Source organism: Acinonyx jubatus, chromosome A2 (genome assembly GCF_027475565.1).
Source record: "Acinonyx jubatus isolate Ajub_Pintada_27869175 chromosome A2, VMU_Ajub_asm_v1.0, whole genome shotgun sequence".
Lineage (NCBI taxonomy): Eukaryota > Metazoa > Chordata > Mammalia > Carnivora > Felidae > Acinonyx > Acinonyx jubatus.
Genome location: NC_069383.1, coordinates 16,055,625 through 16,077,190, shown reverse-complemented (window position 1 = coordinate 16,077,190; position 21,566 = coordinate 16,055,625). Strand labels below are relative to the sequence as shown.

The 21,566-nt window shown below is 46.2% G+C and overlaps 1 protein-coding gene across 2 annotated transcripts in view; it reads right to left on the bottom strand.

Moving 5' to 3' along the window:
* The window catches only part of CREB3L2 (cAMP responsive element binding protein 3 like 2), a 119,761-nt gene extending 100,841 nt beyond the window's left edge, over positions 1–18,920 (bottom strand). Inside the window, exon 1 of one of the 2 annotated variants that reach the window (XM_027075555.2) lies at positions 18,398–18,920. In XM_027075555.2, coding sequence (XP_026931356.1) covers positions 18,398–18,499 — 102 coding nt within the window. In that variant the 5' untranslated portion in view covers positions 18,500–18,920. The remainder of the gene's footprint in view (positions 1–18,397) is intronic. The other variant, XM_015067041.3, reaches the window with a different exon arrangement.
* Positions 18,921–21,566: the final 2,646 nt, after the last annotated feature.

Here is a 21,566-nt window from a genome sequence, read left to right as displayed (position 1 = left end):
CCAAGGTGTTCATCTGGCCTGAAGCAACTAGGGGTTGGGATCAGCCACAGAGGTGATCAGAGGCCTAGTTAAGGTCTTGATCTGGTGGGCCACACCCCTAGGCCTGGACAAACACAACTGGGGAAAGGGTGGGTGCCCTTTCCCGGTGCCCAGGGCTTCCCCCATGCATCACAGACACCTGTAAATAGCAAACCTAGATCCAGATTCCCAACCAGTGGACCAGGCTCCTAAAATACATAACTGGCTCATCAATGTTTGCTCCAGAACTGGTAGAGCTACAGGCTAGAAGTCCCCAGTATTTCAAGTGTGGGGGAGGGAGACAAGAAAGGCAAAACAGGGAAGAAGTTTTCCACTGCTTACCAAAACAATTCCTCATTGCTATGTAAGAGTGACTAACTCTTCCTGTAAGCTACTCCTGCTCTTTATACATTAGCCCAGCTACTCCACACGTGAACCCTTCTGAATCCCTAGCCGATCCATACATTTGGAAAGTCAATTCTGCAGTTTCCAAGCCCCCGCCCCCCCGCAAAGACCCTTAATGATGCATAGCATTATTGTGACCACCTCCAGAATGCCATCATCGGCTGAGGCCCACAAGTCCTTGCAACGAGGCAGAAGAATCTAAGAACAGATTCCAAACTCTGAGCTCAGGTCCTCACGCTGTCAGGACTGAGCAAAGCTCTAAAAACTGTGGCAGAGTCAGAGCACAGTCAAGAGAAGAAGGGAAGGGACTAGGTGAGAAGAAGAAAGGAGGAGAGCAAAGGACACAAGAATGGAAAAAGAAGGACAGGAAGGAGACAAGAAGAGGAGGCCTGGGTGGGAAAAGGGGAAATGGAACCCAGGAAAAGGTCTCCACTCTTTCAGGGACTGTGCCCAGGTCAGCAGGGAGCCAGCCCTAGGCTAAACCCAGATTCTAGGAAGGTCTGCGCTTTTAAAATGTCTTATGTTTACCACATTTCAAAAGTGATTTCAATGGCTTAAAGGAAACATATAATATTAGGTCAAATAAAATTCAAAATGGATGGGGAGAAGAAGTCGTGATGAAGTCGAGGACCAGGAAGCAGAGGAGAAAAACTTAAGGGCAAGCTGGCTTCAGCACTGGGTGTTATGAACGAGTACATGAGCCAGAGCCCTCCATTTATGGTCAGAAAAGACAGCTTCAACTTTTGTCTGCTTTGAGTCAGTATCTTGAGAGTACTATGAAATGTCTTAATAAGTAAGATTTGGCTTTTGGCATATGATGTAAACTGCTCGTTTTGTAATGAATCCTCCAAAAACCCCCAAAAAGTTGAGGGGGTGGACTTTGTTTCCAAGAAGACAAAAAGGTTAGGTTTCAGAGACAAAGTGCTGATTGCAGGTGAAGCTCCCCTTAGTGCTTGGGGAGGTAAGGTCACCTGTCAGCGGTCAGGGTCTGATTAGCGTGCAGCAGCAGCAAGAGGGAGCAGGGCTTCCCTGGAACATTCTGGGGGATGGGCAGCAGCACGGCAGCGGTTCTGGGCCATGCCTACAGGATGCTGGCAGTGGGCACCGCTGTGCACAGACCTGATCCCTCCCAGCCTCCACTTTAGAAGTATAATCTCCAGGAAACTAGCTCATCACATTTTCAGGGTCAAAAACAACTTTAGAAAATGTAATAAAAAATGCACACTTGCACTGCACCTCCATATCCTGGAGACCATTCCAGGAGGTTCCCAGACCCACTGGAGTCACGGACCCAGCTTAACAACTGCACTCCACACGGGTTCACCCCTCACAGGCTTCTTCCGGCAGGAAGCACAATGGCCTGTTCACTACCAGTTGTCATTTGGGAGCCTCATGAAATTCCAGTGAACCCCCAGTGCTATGGACTGAATGCGTCACCCCAAAATCCCTATGCTGATGTCCTAACCCCCAATGTGATGATATTTGGAGGCAGGGCCTTTGGGGGGGTCATTCGGGCTAGATGAGGTCATAAGCGTGGGATCCCCATGATGGGATTAATGCTCTTTGAGGAAGAGATGCCAGAGCTCTGTCTCCAGCCTGTGAGGACACAATGTAAAGAAAGCCAGGAAGAGGGCCCTCACCAGGCAGAATTTGCTGATCCCTTGATCTTGGACTTCCCAGCCTCCAAACTGAAACAAAGAAACAAACGTCCATTGTTTGAGCCACACAGCCTATAGTATTTTGTGATGGCAGCCCGAGCCAAGACACCTAGCACTCTCCATGCCAAACACCGTCCACCTGTTCCACCTTGGGGCATAAGAGCCTGAGATGCCGGTCCCCACATTTTTGCCTCTTCGGCCAAATGGCCCTGAGGTAAGGGTGGAGAACGCCCTCCAGAGCGCTACCAGGCACACGGGTCCAGCACTAAGGAGACTGGCTGGGCCCCCAAAGAAGTGGGCCTCTCCACAGCCCCCTCACATTCCGGGCACAGGAGAAGTAAGGGCAGAAATGAAATGTCAGGGCTACCAGGCAGTCCTCAGACATGGGGGGAGGGAAGAAGAGAATTGGAATGGAAAGCTCAAAGGGAAAGCCGGTGCAGGGCTAGTGGTCTTTTAGACACGTTCCAATAAATCTGGCTAACTTCACACACTCCCTCTGCAAGGAATCCATAAACAGCATCACCTCCAGGCCGCGCTTCTAGAGAACACACACCAGGCTTCAGGCTTGCATTATTAAATGGCTCCAGCCAGGCAAAGCTGCTCACTCTGAAACCACTGTTTTGATACATCATCGCTCTCCACCAAATAATAGACCTTTACAAATCCCTGCTCAGAGCCAATTCCTCCAAGCTGCCTTTCTGGCCTGGCTGCTCGGTCTGCCATGGATTTCCTTTGCTGTTCGCCCGAGTCTCTGCTCTGTCTCACACATGTGATTGTTCTGGCGGCCTTGCTAGGCTTTGCTCCTCACGGCAGGGCTGAGGTTTCTATTTTCTTGTGATCATTCCAGGAGGCCAAATTCCAGGTTCTGTCCTCCGAGGCACCCAGTAATTTCTGCTGGCCAGCTGCTTTTCCTGAGAAAGCATAATCAGACCTTTTGATTCCCATACGCAAACCGCCTGTGTCCCTGCCGCTCTCTTCCCTGGTGAAAGGGACTTCACAGCCCATTCACATTCTGGGCACAGTTTATGCATCGGGGGTCAGCAGCGCAGACCAGGAGCGCCGAAAAGCGCAACTGGGGTTTCTGGCATACTGAGCAGAAATAGAAGGAAATAAAGCAGTTCCCTCATCTGTGTCGTGAAGGGGTTGCGCTCAGCCACATCGAGGGTCCCTAGGAGATCTAGGATCCTACAAGTTTGGGACAGAAGTTATTTTGTAATGAGGCAGACGCTGCTGCCTGGCCACTCAATACCCATCCTGCCCTCCCTCCTCACCGTCAGACACGCCAATCTCGTTCGGAGTAGCCAGGGATCCGGCTAAACCACTCACCTTCCTGGACCCTCTCTAGCAGTGAGGGATGGCCAGTGAAACCTAACAGGGATTCCGCTGGTACTCCAGAGCAGATCTTGGCTTTTTCTAATATAGGTGCTACCCCCTTCTGCTCTGCCCTCTCACTTTCTTCCCGTCAGGGAGGCTGATGTTACGCTGGAGGTGACACAGTCATCTTGCAGTCACGAGGCAATGCCCATGAGGGCAGAGGTCTACCCACGAAAGATGGCAGGCTGACTAGGACAGACCATCCCGCTACCCGCTGGCACTGTTCAGCCATGACACCAGCCCTGGAGAGCCTAGCTCAGGACCTCTTGCTTCGTAAAGCTAAGTAGACCATCACATGGTTAAGTTCGTGTATTCTGAAGCCAAGTGACATACATGGTTCCAATCCTGAAACTTTTGTTCTTGGTTTTTTTTTTTTTTTCCTAGAAGCCAATTTGGCACAGGTAATAGTTTCTCAAAAGGCAATGAGGAAAAATAAAATCTATCTACCAGGATATTTTTCTTTTGGTTGGCAAACACCAAAGAACAAACTTGTCATGAAACTTGTCTGCATTTCATGAAAAACCAGTGAAGGGCTAACCAGTCTCCCCATCTGCCAGCTGCTTTGCCGTAATGCGGCTCCTTGGAGAAGAACCATCAGGTGACTCCTTCAAGTTTGTTAACTTCTAGAGCTAAGGATTTTCTCTCATTGGCATTTAGCCCCATGACCAGCAATTTGTTGTTGTTGTTGTTGTTGTTGAAAATAAAAATGTATGACTTCCAGAGAGGGTAGAGATTCCAGAGAGGGCACAGGTTTCTAGAGGCTCTCTCCCAAAGCCCTACTGATATTGCCAAAATAATAACAAGGCATTATGGGAGTGGGTCCATTCACATGGCACAATCTCTGGGGAACTTCTGTTGGATAGGAGGCTGGCAGGTCCAGATCAAAGGAAGGCAGAGAAGACCCACTTAGAACCTGCTTCCCAAGAAGGTAGACTCAGGGAAGGTTCTCTTGCTCACCTCTCCTTACATCAACTACTTTGGAAGGTCAAAGGCTGAATGCAGTCAGGCCATGGGTCAGAAAGACAGCCTGTGGCTTCAATGCCAGTTGCTACAGCTTATCAACAGCATTCAAGGTCGCTCTGCTGGGAAGGCCCAGGGGACAAGCAGAGCCCTCCAGACTTCTCCCTGATGCCACGGCAGGGCCCCACGGGGCTGCTCAATGCCATGTTTACTGTTCTCGTCCACTCTCACACTAATGGATTCCTCAGTATGTCACAGTCAGCCCCAGAAACGTTTTTCGTATTAGAAAAGCAATGTAAATGATCTCAATGTTGTCACAGACAGTTGTTTCACGGGGTGGCAGGGACAGGGAATGGGCCAGCTCTCTCTTGCCTTCCTTCCTGTGACTTGAAGAATGTTAACACCTGCTACCAACCCACTCCTCAAAACCTCCAAAGAAGTTCAGTTCTGCAGAAGCAGGTGCCTGAAAAACTGAAGTGTGAATTTAGTCATGCAAATCAAGGCCAGGAGTTAAGCCTAAAAATAGTCAGGTAGCAACTAAAAAAACAAAACAACAAAAAACCAAAACAACAACAACAAAAAACTCTAAGGTTTCCTTCCCCCTAAATGTCTGGCCACAACATTAGGGTGAAGGTGGTCTTATTACTTCCAGTTATAAGATAAATTAAGTTCTGGGGATGTAACGTACAACATAAGGACCATAGTTAACAACATTGTATGATATATTTAAAAGTTGCTAAGAGAGCAGAGCTTAAAAGTTCTCATCACGGGGAAAAGAATTCGTAACTAGGTGAGGTGATAGGTGTGAATTAAACTTATCGTGGTGATCACTTTGCAACATATACACGTATCAAATCATTATGCTGTACACTTTAAACTTATACAAGACAGTGTTATATGTTAATTGTATCTCAACAGACCTGGAGTAAATAAATAAATAAATAAAACAATTAGGTCACATCCAGGAGGCTTTATTCTGTCTACTAATTTTTTTTCCCTGAAGTTTCGAATTCAGCAATGGGTTTCTTCCTATGCATCCCTGAAATTACTGGAGTAAAAAAAAAAAAACCAAAAAACTGGAGCGCGGGACCCTATTATCTCCTAAGCAGGGCCCACACACCACCCACAGAAACGCTTTGGTCACATCATGGCACTCATCCTCTTTCGTGGCCTTGTGAAACAGTCTCAGAAGGGTACCCAGGGTAGGGAACACTAGCACCACACTGTGAGCCCCAATCAGCACGTATTTTTTTTTTTAACATTTGCTTACTGTTGAGAGAGAGAGAGAGAGCAGAGGAGGGGCAGAGAGGGAGACGCAGAATCTGAAGCAGGCTCCAGGCTCTGAACTGTCAGCACAGAGCCCGACGTGGGGCTCGAACTCACAAACCACGAGATCATGACCGGAGCCGAAGTTGGATGCTTAACCGACTGAGCCATCCAGGTGTCCCCAGTCAGCAAGTATTTTATTGACTACTTATGTTGTGCTCAGCACAACGAGTGGGCCGAAGGAGTGCCTCAAGCAGTGGCTGGAGCTGACAGAGGCCCTGGGCCGTGATCGGCCTCACCCATTGCTCCGGTGCACCCGGCAGAGAACATCATGGTCTACGAGTGCCATGCCAACAAGGCTTGGAAGCACTGAACACATAATTGCTTGTTGGTGAAAAGGTTTATGAAGTCTGTGCTGACTCCATATCTCTGCTTTTTCTACTGCCCCCCTGCCGAGTTGTTGAGCCATCAGCGGACAATGGGATATTCAGAGTCCCACACCAGACCCAGGAAGGGCAGGGATAAGAAAGCTGCACGTACCGACCCAGCCACCCCACCTCTTAGCTGGGCCAGGCTGAATTTCAGTTGCCTCCTATCAGTGTGCATTTAAATCAAAAGGAAACGCTGGGTTTCGACCTACCTCATGTTCCTACTATGTAAACACAGCTGAAACACCAAATGGCTTTCTGGCTGCTATTTTTCTGCTCGTCTTTCTCATCACACACGAAAACGTCCACGGTGACAAGGGCTGGGGGTGGTGGGCACCTTCAGTCAGAACATGATGTCCTGGGGCCCAAGCGGTGGGGGGCAGCTTTGTCGGCACCTGGGCTGGGTCCTGGCCTCCTCCGCCTCCTCAGCCCAGGGCGCCAGGCCTTCCAGCTGCTTCCAAATGTGGGTCATGGGCTGCAGAGAGCCCTGGAAAGAAAACTTGCAAATCCAGAGCAGAACCAGAAAAACAACTCCTGGCAGGGCCTCAGAGCTGAATACCATCTCGGGGTAGGAAGTTAGAAGTCATAGCTACAGAGACAGGATTAGGGTGCTTTGGTCATGAAAAAAACATGGTATTTCCCCCCCTCGATCCCAACTCCTTTCCAAAGGAAAGGAGTGCCTATGCCACTTGTAAATGGAAGGTTGGGGAAGGGGACATACCATATCTTAACCGAAATTCTGCTGAAATCTCTACAGCTGCTCCTAAATTGAAGTTTTTATTAAAACAAAACAAAAAACTGCCCCCTCCCCCCCACCGGGCACACACACCTATTTAAGGCTCTTGTGAGCTATTTAGCTTCTTGGACTAAAAAGAAAGCCTCTCTGTGACTAATTAAAAAAAAAAAAAAAGTTAAAATCAAAAGCTGCCTCAGGTAACCCCAGCTGATGAATCTTGACTCCCCATTCCAAACTTCGTAGCAGCAGGATGCAGACACCGTGGTAGAGGTTGTGCACGGTGCCAGGAGGGTAGGGGGTGCGCGGGAACTCGTCACACATGCTGCTCAATTTTACTGTGAACCTAAAACTATTTTAAAAAAATTAAGTCTATTTTGTTTCAAGTGTATTTCTGTATTTTGAGAGACAGAGCGAGAGAAGGCGTACCCATTCGTAGGGGAGGGGCAAAGAGAGAGGGAGACAGAATAAGGGAGACAGAATATCCCAAGCAGGTGCCGCACAGGCAGCATAGAGCCCCATTCGGGGCTTGAACTCTTGAACCTTTGAGATCGTGACCTGAGCAGAAATCAAGAGTTGGACGCTTAACTGACTGAGCCACCCAGGCCCCTTAAGTCTACTGTTTTTACATTTGTAACGTAGGTTCTTCACAGGACATTCTGTTACTGAAAGAATGGGATAAGAAGCCAGCAAACAAGATGACTAGGAAACAACCTAGGCAGCCAAGAGACCACACAACCCACAGTGCAGCTGAAACTCGGGGTGGTTCCTAAGCTTCCTCACAGGTGTCTGCTCTGCTCAGGGCTGAGAAGGGCCACCTGCTTCCTTCCTGGGGGAAATGGAATTCTCCCTCCTCCCCATCCCCTCCTCTTCTCGCCCTCCTGTGGGCCCTCAGTCCTGGCTGCCCAGCTCCTCCTCCCATGCCTGTTGGTCGTCTCCCAGGAGGCCGAGGGCCACACAAGCACAGCAGAGAACAAAGGTAGAAGTCAGCCGCAGCACTCAGGGGACACGCAGGGGACACGCAGGGGGCAGGGAGGTGGCTGCAGGGTGTCCCACAAGAGTCCCCTGTGTAGGTCCCGAAACCCAGGAACTGCTTGTAGCTGCACATTTTCTTTGAAGCTGCATCATTTATTTTACCGTTCCTTCCACTGGCAAACCCTCAGGCTCATGTTCTTATAGCAAAGCCATTTGTCCTCGCCTACTATCATATCATACAAAAATGGGGCCAATTAGGTTCTCTGCCTGTTGAATAGGGTTGATGTTATCTGTAATCAAACCCATCTTTGGCAATCAGTGGGGTCTACCCATACTTCCTTCGTGGGAAGAGTCAGAAGAAATAAAGCAAAGCCTCAATTCTTACAGGCATTTGGTAAATCCCAACACTCTTACACAGGTATTAAGAGTCCAGAGACCAGCCTTCTGCATGCTCCAAGGCCATAAATGACACATGCACAAAGGGACACACGCACAAACTCCTGGTTGCCAGCCAGAAGGACATCCAGGGACAGATGGACTCAGCCTGGAGAAAAGAATGAAGAAAGTACCTTCATAAAAGTGCCTGGGCACTGTGACAGTCTCCAAGGCCAATTTTAAGGATTGTTTTAGGCTTCTGTAAAAACAAAGGCAAGAAAGAGGCAGTGTTGCATATATTACCCACCGTGCATATTTACTCCTAGGTGCTGTCCGTCTGTCTTCCACTCCTGCCTGGAAACCAGGCCTCCACCCGCTAAGCACAATGCCACATAGCAGGGCCACGGGCTCAGACCACAGGGAGGCCGCCATGGCCCTGAGACACAGGCACTGCGCTCAGCTGCCATGCACACAGTCCTTGGAGCCAGCTGCAGTGCACGCTCAGTCTTTATTTGTCTTAACCACTCTGTAGCAATTCTCTCTTCTCTTGGATCCTGTGATGGGATTTTCCTGGATTTTCTCCACATTTTCCTATCGGCTCTTTCTGAGTTCCATCTGCAGATTCCTCTTTCTTGGCCAATCGTTCTAGGGCCCCCAGGGCTCCATCCTTAGCTTTTCTCTTACTCGTCACTCTCACTTGACCTCCCTGGACCAGCTTCTGTGGGCTATTGGCCTCAGTGATCCCCACTAGACTTGCAACATCCAAGTCTACATCTTCAGTCCAGACTTTTCTCCAGAACTCTAAATCCAAGTTCCCAAAGGCCTTTTCCGAATGTTCCATGGACACATTAGAATCAATGTTTGAAAGGGAACTCATTATTTTCCCCACCGAACGCGTTCCTCCTCTAAATATCCCCTTTCCAGGTCACTGGAAGCCCCGCCAACTCAGTCTGCCACTTCAGAAAACAGGAGGTCTCCCATATCCCCCTCACGGTCCCTCACGGTCCCCATGTCTCCCAGTCTGGCTCCCAGCCCTTGCTTGCATTCATGTGTTCGTCCCGGTCGGGTCCAAGGCCCTCACGGTGTCTTGTTCGACCTCACGGCTGAAATAGGCAGCCACAGATCATCTCACCACCATTAATTCTACCCTCCAATCCATCCTTCGTAACCACTAGGGTTTCCTTTCGACAACATACTTCTGCTCCTGTCCCTCTCTTGTTAAAAGCCCTAACAGCTTCCCACCTTCCTGCCCACAAAAGAAAGGCCAAATGGTTAAGCAGGCATGTAGACCTTTTATGATCTTGTCATATACCCCAACACTCTCCGCAGGGCACCTACTCTCAAAGTACATAAAACTACTTGGGATTCCTAGAGTCAACCATGACATTTTGCACATTCCTACTCTATACTTGCTGTTCCCACTGCCTAAAGAACTCCTGTTTTATACATCAGGACCCACTGTAAATCTCATCTGCTCTGTGAGGTGTTCCCAAACTCTTCGTGTTCTCTGTGCTCCAGAAATACTTTGAATACAGCTCTAACGCAAAATGTACACCAGACATTTAATGACTTGTTTATACATCTTCCTTCCCACTCTACTGGGAGGGCCACAAGGTCGCAAATGTCATATCCTCCTGCCTAGAACACGCACAGGTTTAGAAAAGCAGTTCATTAAGTTCCTCAAATTGGAGGAAGGACCGACTGTGAGATGTTTCCCCAGGATGCGTGGACAGGAAGCCATGGGAAGGAAGGAGTTAATATTTGAACCTTTACAATGTTATGATTGGTAACCTTGGATTTAAATTTCTGCTTAACACAATTGGCCAGTGAGAAAGCATTTTCATCACAAATCCTTATTTCCTCCAAGTTTTCTAAAAACATCACCCTATCAGTTTGAATCCTGCAGGCTCTTTCTCAGCCAAAAGGAATTTCCCTTTAAACAAAAACTATTCAGACATTTCCAAGATATGAAATGTTAAAAACCAGGATTTTCCACTCAGACAACTAGGAAACTGTTTATGGATTTTTTTTTCCCCCAGACTCCTCTTATTTGCCAAGAAGTCTGAAGAGGATTTTTTTTTCTAATGTTAAAAAAATGTTTCCTACCTCTGTGCCTCTCTGTTTTTCCATTCTTTATTTTGTCTGGGATTTACTGAAGCAAGGTTTTAAGTCAGAAAACAGAGGCTACAAAATGCAGCATGACATCTGCCAATTAGCTGCCCCAATTATACAAGGAATCAACTAAATCTACTTACTGGTGTTTTAAATCATTTTTTAAAGCTGAGAGCCTTGCAAGGGTAGGAGCATGATATCCAGCATAGAACTACGGGGTTTAAAAAAACTCTCTGGGACCACGCGATACAAATGCAGCATTTTACAACTGGATAAACGGAGACCCAGAATGTCAAGTAAACTTGTTTCAAAATGAATTCACACAACAAGATGCCTTATGCGCCAAGGAAGAACTCTCTTCCAAGAGACACTGTCGATACTTCTAACAAGAAGCAGGCATAGAAATCTGGGTGGCTCAGAGTACCCCATCTCAACTCTTTAAAAAAGATAGATAGATAGATAGATAGATAAATAAATAAATAAATAAATAAATAAATAAATAACACCTCAAAGCTTTTCAGTAATGTCAGCACAATCTATATAAATAAATTACTCCACAATACAGCAGTTCAAAGGCAGACAGTTCAACATGAGGCAATTGTAACTGAGATTGACAGCAGTTATACACAACAGAGGAATACATGGTACATGATTCTAAGAGGTTATGTCTGATTTTTGCACTGACCTTCCACACAGTCCTAGAAAAAATCAGACATACCACCCCAGAACACCACAAAGTGTTTCCCAATCTGAAGAATAAGCACAAGCCCAGCCAAAACACAGCCTCCGTGTGATGGGTGACACTGACTCTAGAAACAACTGTGTCCCAGTAATGACCTGTGAGCTTCTCATGCATCTATATGCAGGAGAGCTGAGTCAGTAAAGATTCCCTGAGATAAATGGGATGCAGTGCTAAGGGGGTTCAAAGTGTCCCCAACTCTTAGAGTAATGCATCATGAAGATTCAAGGATTACCCAGCCACAGCTCTTCCACAGCCAATGAGGGCCCAGAAGAATCTTGGGTTATACCAAAGAGCTCCCACTTTCCATCAAGAGACAAGTAATAGATATGAAAATCTGAGAACCAGCTGTATTGAAGGTGACAGAGGAGCCTAGGAGAGCGTACAGAAAGAAGGTACCAACTGCTCACATTTAACAGGTAGTAAGGAAGCCAGGGAAGAAGGAAAAGCTAAGCCCACCAGACTGTCACGGACGCCAAAAGCAAGAATGAGTTAGGAGATGACCTTGTGGTCAATGCTGCCAAGTTACGTCCATGAGGCCTAGCAGGTAAGGACAGAGAACAGACTGGATTTGGCAGCTAGACAGAAGTTGGACGATCTTCTAGCAACAGTAGGAACCAGAACAGACAGGGTGCAGAAGTAAGCAGAAAGTAAGGAAATGGAGACTGTAGCTATTGCCCACTTGTTTGAGAAAACCTGGCAGTAAACAAGGGAGAAAAAAATGAGCACGAAGGAGCAACAGCAGAGACGTATGTTTACAGCAGAAGGTAGAAGGACAGGAAATGAAGATGTGTGAGAGAGAATAATTACAGGCCCCCGTGCTTCCCGAATGATGTCAGACTCCTGAGGTGAGGACCTCTCTTCCCCAGATTAGGGGAGAGAGTGGAAAAGCCTATCTATCAGGGCCAGGCAGTGACATGGGAAGAAACCGTGACCCAAAGAGGTGAGGTAACTTGCGGAAGGTCACTAGAGAACCAGTGGCCCTTGACAACAAATCTGCCTGGCTCAAAAGCCCACCCTTTCCACAATGCTGCCTGCAATGCCACTCTAGTGGAAACTGGGACTGTTAGACAGCCATCCACACTCCCACCTTGTTCTCTAAACTATGCAAGAAAAGTTATTGATGCCAAATGACCCATGTTGCTTTCCACTAAATTTTCAGATTTGCAGAAGCATTTACACGAATTCAGAGTTTTAAACATATATTAACAAAAGAGGTCAAGGCCACCGAGCTTATCATTTCTCTAAGACTGCCTCACTCCACTTAATTATGTATCTCTGAGCATCCTGCACTTGGCTAAGCATCATGGGACGACAGCAGAGCCAAAGTCATGTCCCCTGTCCTCAAGGAGCTTGTGTTTCAGCTGAGCAAATCTCTTCAGTGCTCAAGGCCTCAGATTCTCTGTAGACAATACAGGCCATTGCCTCCTATGCGCCTCACAGATGATCTATGTGATTCGATTCAGGGAAAATCGAGGTCACTTAGAACTTTATTTGGAAGAGACGAAGTGCATGTGATGAGCAGGGAGGAAGAGGAATAGGTTCAAGGGTGACCCAAAGATCATGGGTCTCATCATTTTCTTTCAATCCTGACTCTGCAGGGGCAGGGAACATGAACACTCCCTTCATTCATAAAAGCACTCACGTGGACAATTCAGACATCCTACAACGGTAGGCCCAAAACCCTACTAAGGGCCCAACCAAGGCCTAGGGCCATTTGCCCCAAGTCAGTCAGCAGACAGGTCTGAACCATGCCAGACTGAGGCAAGCAGTTCAAGATGCCAACAGGCACACATGGGCTTGTCAATATTTGAATAGCTATAAACAACTGAGAACACAGCTTCTTTGAACACTGACATTCGGTTTTCCACCTGCTGATCAGAGGTTGTGTGGCCCTTGAACGAAACAAATCATTCTTGTCTTGCATGATAAGCATGATCACGGACTTAGTTACCTCCAGTCCTGATATCTGACCCTGATGCAGACAGTTCAGATAATATAGTTAATTCTAGTTAGTGAGTTGGGACACAGCGGCACACTCTCCCAGATATCCTTTGTGTGTATTTTGGAGAGGCTATTCCTGTCTCTATGGCCTTCCCTCATTGGGTGCTATTAGCACAGCTAAATAACATCCTTAGAGCTTTGCAAGCGGCACAGTACTTGGTTTGATATTTTATTCCCAAGGCTAACTATTGTAGATTTTAAAACATGTTCCATTTGCTAGCCCACCTCTGTGAGGAAAACAGCCGTTGGTCGAACAAACCCACTAAAGAAAGGACTGCCAACTCAGACTATTTTCCTAAGGATCACTACAATGGTCATGCTGATTGAGCCTCCAATCGTTCCTCAGTCCCCAAATGACTGATCTGAGCCAATCATGTAAATCCCTTTCCAACCATTGGTTTTACGATGGTCAAGTGACCCAATCCTTGCCAACGAAGCTCAAAGTAAAATCAGCTGATAGGCTTCTGAAAAAAGTTTCTTCCATCCTAAAAAGGGACACAGGAAGATACAACATCTCTTTTTCCTTTGGACATTTGTCATTTTGAATTGAACACCCGAAACGCATATGGGAATGAGTTGCTTCCTGGCTGCATCCAACCTGAAGGTGAAATCTGCACATAGATGGATGGCACTTAGGACCACAATGATACCAAGGAGTCGCCAAATGAGCCAAACAAGGGGCCATACTTCTAGGACTCTTACAACATGACATAATAATTTACTTATTGTATAAGCAATCTGAACCAGTTTCAGTTAGTTACAGCTGCAAACTTTATAATTATTAATCAATTATTAATCTAAATGCAATATCTTGTATCTCTTGTAAGAGCAAATTCACATCATGCCTCCCTGCTTCCATAGAATACTATTACTCAGGGGTCTTTCAAAAAAGAGGGCAAGTACATGGGGTGGCTCAGTGGGTTGAGCGTCCGACTTCGGCTCAGGTCATCGACTCGCGGTTTGTGGGTTTGAGCCCCACGTCGGGCTTTGTGCCGACAGTTTGGAGCCTGGAGCCTGCTTCGGATTCTGTGTCTCCCTCTCTCTCTGCCCCTCCCCTGCTCATGCTCTGTCTCTCAAAAATAAATAAGTGTTAAAAAAAATTAAAGAAAGAGGGCAAGTACAAAACTCAGCCTCACCATCTCATCCTTCAGGGCTGTGCCTGAATTCCCCATCCCCAACCTGTGTTATCACTATGCGAACAATTTCAGAGACAATAATATAATGGGTCAAAGAAATTTCACCAAGCCAATGAAAATCCGTTAAATTGTAGATAAATTTGCAACACATGTACCTGGTTGCCCTATGAATGAGGGCCATATATATGGAACAGTGGAAGAATAGTGAAAGTTCCCTCTATTCCCCAAATATTCCTCCTGTACAACCTGGATATTGCTTTAAGTTCTCCATTTACAGATTCACCCTTTTGAGCTGAAGTAATTGTAAACACCCATTTAGGGGGTCATATGTTATGCCTTACTAATATTTAAATTTTTAGTATAAGTTCATCAAATCTTTCATGAGAGCAAAATTTAAGAGGAGGGGTTAGAAAGAGAACACCATTACAGTGAGTCCTTGGGGTCTAAGAAGGGAGGAAAACCTGAAAACAAAGGTAAAGAATGGTGAAGTGAGGGCCTTGAAGACAAAGTATGTTTGCTTTGCAATTCTACGTGAACTCACTGCTTATCATTCAGTTTGTAGAGATCAGGTGATAAGTAATGAATGATATTCTCAAGCCACAGGGACCCAGGTTCCCCCTCAGGACCTGGCCACAGGCCAACAATAGGAGTTATCTCCAAGGTGGAACATCAGCCCAAAAGCTCCAATATCCCATTGGAGCCACATCAGGTGCTGGGCCAGCTAGGAGGAAGGGGAAACCACCAGCCTGTGAGATCAGCCAACTCCATCCCGGCACTCAGGGATAGAAGAGGAAGCCAGATGGCCTTCACATCCGGACACCAGGCAGGTTGAACATTCCCTTAACTCTCTACCTCCCACTGTCTGGAATCAGTCGTTTCATTTTAAGAACCAACGAGATATAAAATTTTAGTGCATAACCACTAAAGAACCTTACAAAGTACTGGATTTACGTGAATTGCATTGAAAACAAGCAGAACATCTGTCATTATCTTTGCCAAGACTTCGTAGTTCCCATCATATAATTTTTTACAGAGATTAAAATCATTGCAAAAATTGAAAAAAAAATCCCTATTTTCCACATTGTTAAACCGAGATATAAGAAAGTTACCAAGATCATAAAATTTACCACACCCAAACCCACTATTAATCCTCCACCCTGAGAGTCCCTTTCCACCAAGCATTCCTGCCTCCTCTCTTCACCCAAGGCCTCCACTGACTTGAGAGGTGTTGAGCTTTAATGGAGCACCAGATCCCCTCTGCCCCTATGGAGACTCAGGCTAAAATTACCTCTAGTCCAGTTTTACAAGGTGCCTATAAGCTTTAGTTCTTCATTTTCTAAATACACTCAGGAGGTAAAAATTAGAACAGTACAAAAGGGATAGTATGTAAGTAACCCCCTCTCCCCTGTTCCCTCCCTTGACCTCCAGTCCCCAGCTCCCCTTGCCAGAAACAATAATCTATTTCTTGAGCATCCTTCTGAATATAAACTGTATATATATAATATAAAGTTTACAGCCTGTTTTGCTCTTTGAATTACAACATCCCACAGTGAATTTCCAGAAATGTAATTTGCACAGACTCTTAGAGGAACACAACATACGTATTAGAAATGCCCAACACCCAGGCAGGTTTTGGGGGAAAGGAACAAGGTTTCTCACAATGATTTCAAACCGTAAGAGACCTACTTCTCGTTTTTTAGAACCACCATCTTTTCTGAGCCCACGTTTAGCCTGTACACACTCTTGAAGAAACAATGTTCATAAAAGCACTAGTGACTGGCCCAAAATAATATTTTGTCATCTGTAAGGGAACTATTTTTTACGCTTCAAGAGGAAGCCCAAAGCTGTAACAACTCAGGATTGAATGAGCAAGTCCATATTCGTTCTATCCGTGCACTTCATTATTTTGTAGACTTTGAACCTGTCCCCCTCCAAGCCTTTGTCCTTCTGAACCAAGAAGTCTTCTTTACAATAACCAAATGAGAAAAACATTGCTCCCTGATGGCTCACAGAAGGCGCCAGAGACGTTAACCACTCCAGCCTCAAGCAATGTGAACCTTCTATGTTTTTAAAATCGGGTAGGTGACAGGTTTGCTAAAACAGGGCATTAGCAATCATGCGTGTGGGAACTAAATCCCTATTTAGACCTGGAGGTCAGGCCATTCCACATTTTGGACGAACAGTAATAATAACCAGTTCTGCAACTGGATACCCAACAGAGTTCAAGAAACAGATGGGAAACTTATCTATTTTCAAATCTCTGCCAAACTCCCCTTAGTTTAGAAGGAATATAATCCAGTCATCTGTGCTACTAAATCCAATACCTCTTTCAACACTAATTCATACACACAGTGGCAAGGACTTGTAGCGATGATGAGTGGCATTTTGTATGAGTGAGCTGCCCAGAAGAGACATACATCCTTAAGTGTTAGAGCTAAAAGTCGTTAAAAAAATAAATAAAACTAGAAAAATTAATAAGTAAATAAAATAAAATAAAATTGGAAGAAAAATAATCACACATCACTGCTTCATCACCGTGACATAGAAAAGCTGAGCCCTTAATACCAAAAGGAATGTTAAGGTCTCTACCCCTGAAACTGTGCATAAAGATCTTAATTAGAGCCGGTCCAAACTGTCCCGTCTGGAGTTCATGTCAAGTCACAGGTAGCATTTCAATCCTGGCCTGTGATCTCACAAATGCAAGTCACGGGCTGAAAGGGAACGCATACGCCTGGACATAATTCATCCCACCAGCTGAAAGACAACCCCAAAACTGTGGCATTACAGCCGCTGGATGAGACATGCTCACAGTATGTGTTAGAGCAAAAGGCAAGAACTGCCTCTCTGCAAATGGCTAACACCTGGAGCACCCAATTATCAGAAGATACTCAAAGGCCAATGTGCTGTAAGTTCTGCACTGACAACAGGAAACACATCTGGGCCACTGAGCCAAATGCAACCCACGTGGTCTCCTCGGGGGGAAAAAAGGCTCAGTGAGCAAAACCCAGATCACGCTACACACCTGGCTTTTGCCCCAGCATGAACTGCCTCTCCTTCTCAGCCTGGCACTCTGCATTTTTTTCAACAAGCCATTCTCTGCCACCGCCCCACCACAAACGCTTTGGTGGGAATCACAGGGAGGCCCTCATCCCTTTTCCCAAAATAACGTCAGCCAGAGGCAAAGGCCAAGGAGGTGGAGCCTGAGGCCATTTTGCAAAAGTTTCAAATATCCTGGCACCGACCCCCTTAAAAGAATCATGAAGGGGAGACAGCCAAGCTTCTCATTTTCTCATTAGTGTTGTCTCTCTGCCTCTCTCTCTCTCTCATTACAAACTTCTGCATTTAAAAAACACAAAAAAACCCCAAAGGGATCTCACATAAAATCATATTAACATTGCTGGCTGTGGGAAGACAAATTTCATTTTGCAAATTTAAGAACCAAAGATTTGAAATGGAAACTTTCAGAGCATGTGCAGTGTTCTGTGCCATTTCGATCCCCAAAAGGGGTCCTGGAGGCATAAGGCTGAACAAAGAACTGGTGAGCTGTCCCACCTTCTCCAAAGCTTTTTTGAAATACACAGCTGCCTCAGATTTTCCAGACTCTGCTGATCTTTCCTCTGAAGAGAGAGGAAGCAGACTTCTTGGCTGTACAGTTCAAGAAACCAAATAAAGTAGTCTCCCTCCTAAAGTCAAAGGGGCCTTTCCAACACACACACACACACACACACACACACACACACACACACACACACGTACTTACAGGAATATAACCAAGAAAGTAAAGGAAGAGAGAATATGACAGCGAAAGAAAGAAAATGCCTCTTTGTTTAGCTTTTTTAAAAACCTTCCCACAAAATTAATAGCAAACTAAACAGTGGCATATTATTCTCCAGTACCTCCCCCTTCTGCTTTACAGTTCTTCCAGCGAAAGCAAATGACATTACAGATGTGAAAAAGGCTCGGGGGGGGGGGGGGGGTACAAATTGCTAAAGAAATACAAACTGTCATTACTATTATTAAAACTTTCAAAGGGCCAGCTGCCCGCGTCTATCTGTTCAGACAGAAAAACCACACCTCTCCCTAGATCTCTTCACTCTGGGCATACCTGCCTCTTCCCAGATACTTCCTTCCCAGGTCCCTGTCCCCAGCTGTTCCTTTGATGACCACACCTCCCCCTTGCAAGGCGCCCCTTCTCCACCCCGCCGAGTCCTCACCGTGTGGTACATGAGAGCCTCGGTTTCCCCAGGCTCTGACAGCTCGCTCAGCTTGCGGTCCCACTGCAGGACGCTCTGCTCCCCGCTCTCCAGCACCTCCATGCTGGTCCGAGGGACGCTGGGCCGAGGATGCTGAGGGCAGGAGGGGAGCGGGCAGGGCCGCCGCAGAGGGTGAGGTCCGGCTCCGCAGGGGGTGTGTGCGTGTGTGCGTGTGTGCGCCTGGGCGCGTGTGGCTTAAGCACTTGGAACGGAAAACGTTCTCTGCCTGAGAGAGAACTGCCAAGGGTTCCCGTCCGATGTCCTCGGAAATCTGAGAATCGTCGGGGAGAGACAGGCTGCCCAGGTATCTGGCTGAAGGCTGAAGGGGTTAAAGCTGGGCGCGCATCCAAAATAAAGGCAGGAGATCAGCTCTCATCCTAAGAAAATCCCTTCGCAGTAAGCCCACTTTCCACTACTGCTCCAGACACAAACTTTGAGACTCCCCAGAGCTTCTCAGTTGGGCTCCAGGATCCAGCTCTGACTCCACCTCCACCTAGGGCAGTGACCAGTCGGATACTCACTTCGTCCGCTCTATCCAATCAGAAGTCTGGCTTTCCGCCCTGTCCCGCCTCTAAGGCTGGGCAGCGGGAAGTCTCTGCCCAGACTTTGGAATGTGGGCGGGGAGCGCCTTTGACGTTACCGGGGAACTCCTTCTGCCAGGGCGCAACCAGCCACAGCTCTCTAAGGCAGCGGGCCAATGGAGTGCTTGAATCCGGGAGTGATGGACTGGCATTGTAGCCAATGACAAATGGGGGCCTAGGAGGAACAGCCAATCAAATAGCGACAAGAATACATTTTACAAAAGAGGGAGGGCGAACTCAGTACCTTCGCTTAGAATACCGAGAAGTTAGCGCGCGCTCCTGGAAAAAGAGAGCTGCTGTGTGGGCAGATTTATATATTGTCTTAAATATTTCATATGCTGTCTTAAATATCTATATACGGTCTTAAATATTTTCTTAATCTAGATTAGGTCATTTGAGTCTGGATTGTTTAAAAAATGAGTTACATATTATACACAAACATAAATATTCCCCATTGTGCACGAGTTTGTATTAGCAAACTTCTAGCAAATTGTCATCGCCTGTTCACATTTTCCGCCCCCTTTCTGCTATGCTCTTCTCCTGACATGTTGTTTTTAGGGGCTTCACTTATTTTTTGCTTTCGATTCACCCTGCAGACTATTGATAAGAGCCAATGGCTTGCTTCTCCAGGTCCTGAAGATCAAGGAGCTAAAGACCTGGAATTCATAGAGCCTTTTATCTCTGTGGAAGAGTCAGGCAAACAAAACAAAACGAACATATAAAAAAAAAATAATAATAATAAAGCCATAATATAATTTCAGAAAGTAGTAACTGCTATAAAGAAAAATAAAAGCAAGGTAAGAGAATGGGGCAGTTCGATGCTATTTTAGATAGCCGTCAGGGTTCTTTCTGGGAAAGTGACATTTGAGCACAGACCTGAAGGAAAGGAGGTTTGAGGAGGAGCTGGTGTTTTGCTGACAGAGAAGCCAGTTTCTGCAGCAAGATTTTCCTCAGTGAGTGATGAGAGAGGAGGCCTGAGAGATGGGCAGGGACCAGATCACCAACCTGCCTAGATTAGGGAAGAGAGAGCCTATTCTAGTATTTTCTCCCAACACTGTGATTTTTCTTCCTCTTTTTAAACTCCTCCTTTTAAGGAAACAAAGTCATTGAAAATATAGTTTGTTCATTTTGTTTTTGGTATTTTTAATTGGTTTTCTCATTTTAAATATGAAGAGGTCTGCCAAGTGTCTCTAGAAGTTTCTCACAATGGCACATTCAGGTATTATTAGGGAGTACTTCCTCCTCTCCTTTGCAAGCATTTCTTGGTGAGTGGGGTCAGTCAAAGGTCTTGGAACTCTGTGTTGTCTTTAAGCAGCAGATTGTCATGTAAACTATTCCATTTGTCCAGTCCTATCTCCTGGGACTTTTGAGAATATTTTAATACTTGAATAGAAATTCTAGTTTATGGGCATACACTTTCTTTGTGTAATAGTTTTCTTGTTTTTCTCTTTGTCCTTGATTCATTAAAAAAAAAGTTTTTTAATGTTTATTTATGTTTGAGAGACAGAGAGAGACAGAGTGTGAGCAGGTGAGGGGCAGAGAAAGGGAGACACAGAATCTGAAGCAGGCTCCAGGCTCCAAGCTGTCAGCACAGAGTCCAACGCGGGGCTCAAATTCACGAACTGTGAGATCATGACCTGAGCGAAGTCGGACGCTTAACCAACTGAGCCACCCAGGTGCCCCAATTCTCATTTTTAAATCTGCTACCTCCTTCCCCACATCCTCTTAGCATACCACTCAACATGAGTAAGAAGGAAACATGTACATCCTCCTTAATGGTGGAATACAAATATTTATCTGTCAAATATTGCTGCTTGTGACAGAGTCAGCCTCTGGTTATGCCCCATGTAGTAGGCAGCTTCTTGGCTCCGATTATTCTGCTTCTTGGTATTTATATCCTTGTGTAATTCCCTGCCCTTGAGTGTGGGCTGGACTTCCTTGAAACAAATAGAATATGGCAAAAGTAATGGCTTCCAAGAAAGATTCTGACTGCCCACTTGCTTTGTACTCTCTTCATCTCTTGCTAGCTTGCTCCAAGGAAAGCCAGCTGCCATGCTGAGAGCTGCCCAGTGGAGAAGCCCACATGGCAAGGAACCGAGGGAGGGGTCCAGCCGGTAGCCAGCAAGGAACTGAATCGCTGAGTCCCATAACCCTTGAGCAACCACATCCTGCTAGTAACCATGCGAGTGACTTTGGGAGCAGTTCCTCCCCCAAGTTGAACCCAGAGATGACTACAGCATTATGAGAGACTATGAACCAGAGGACTGGGCTAAGCTGCAGATTCCAGACCCACGGACACGAGAGGTAATACACATATGTTGTTTTTAAGCCACTATGTTTTTCTTCATGAAATAAGTAATATAATAATTGGTACCCTAAAGGTTTGATGAAATTTACCTGTACTCCAAAAATAATGTCACAATCCCTAATGGTGATTTTTTCCCAGCCCTCCTTGTTTCATGTTTCCTCGTATTTCTTGTTCTGCACTTGGGTTTTGTGTCTGTCTCTTTCCCTCTCATTCTTAGGATTTAGCAATTGAGTTGACTTCC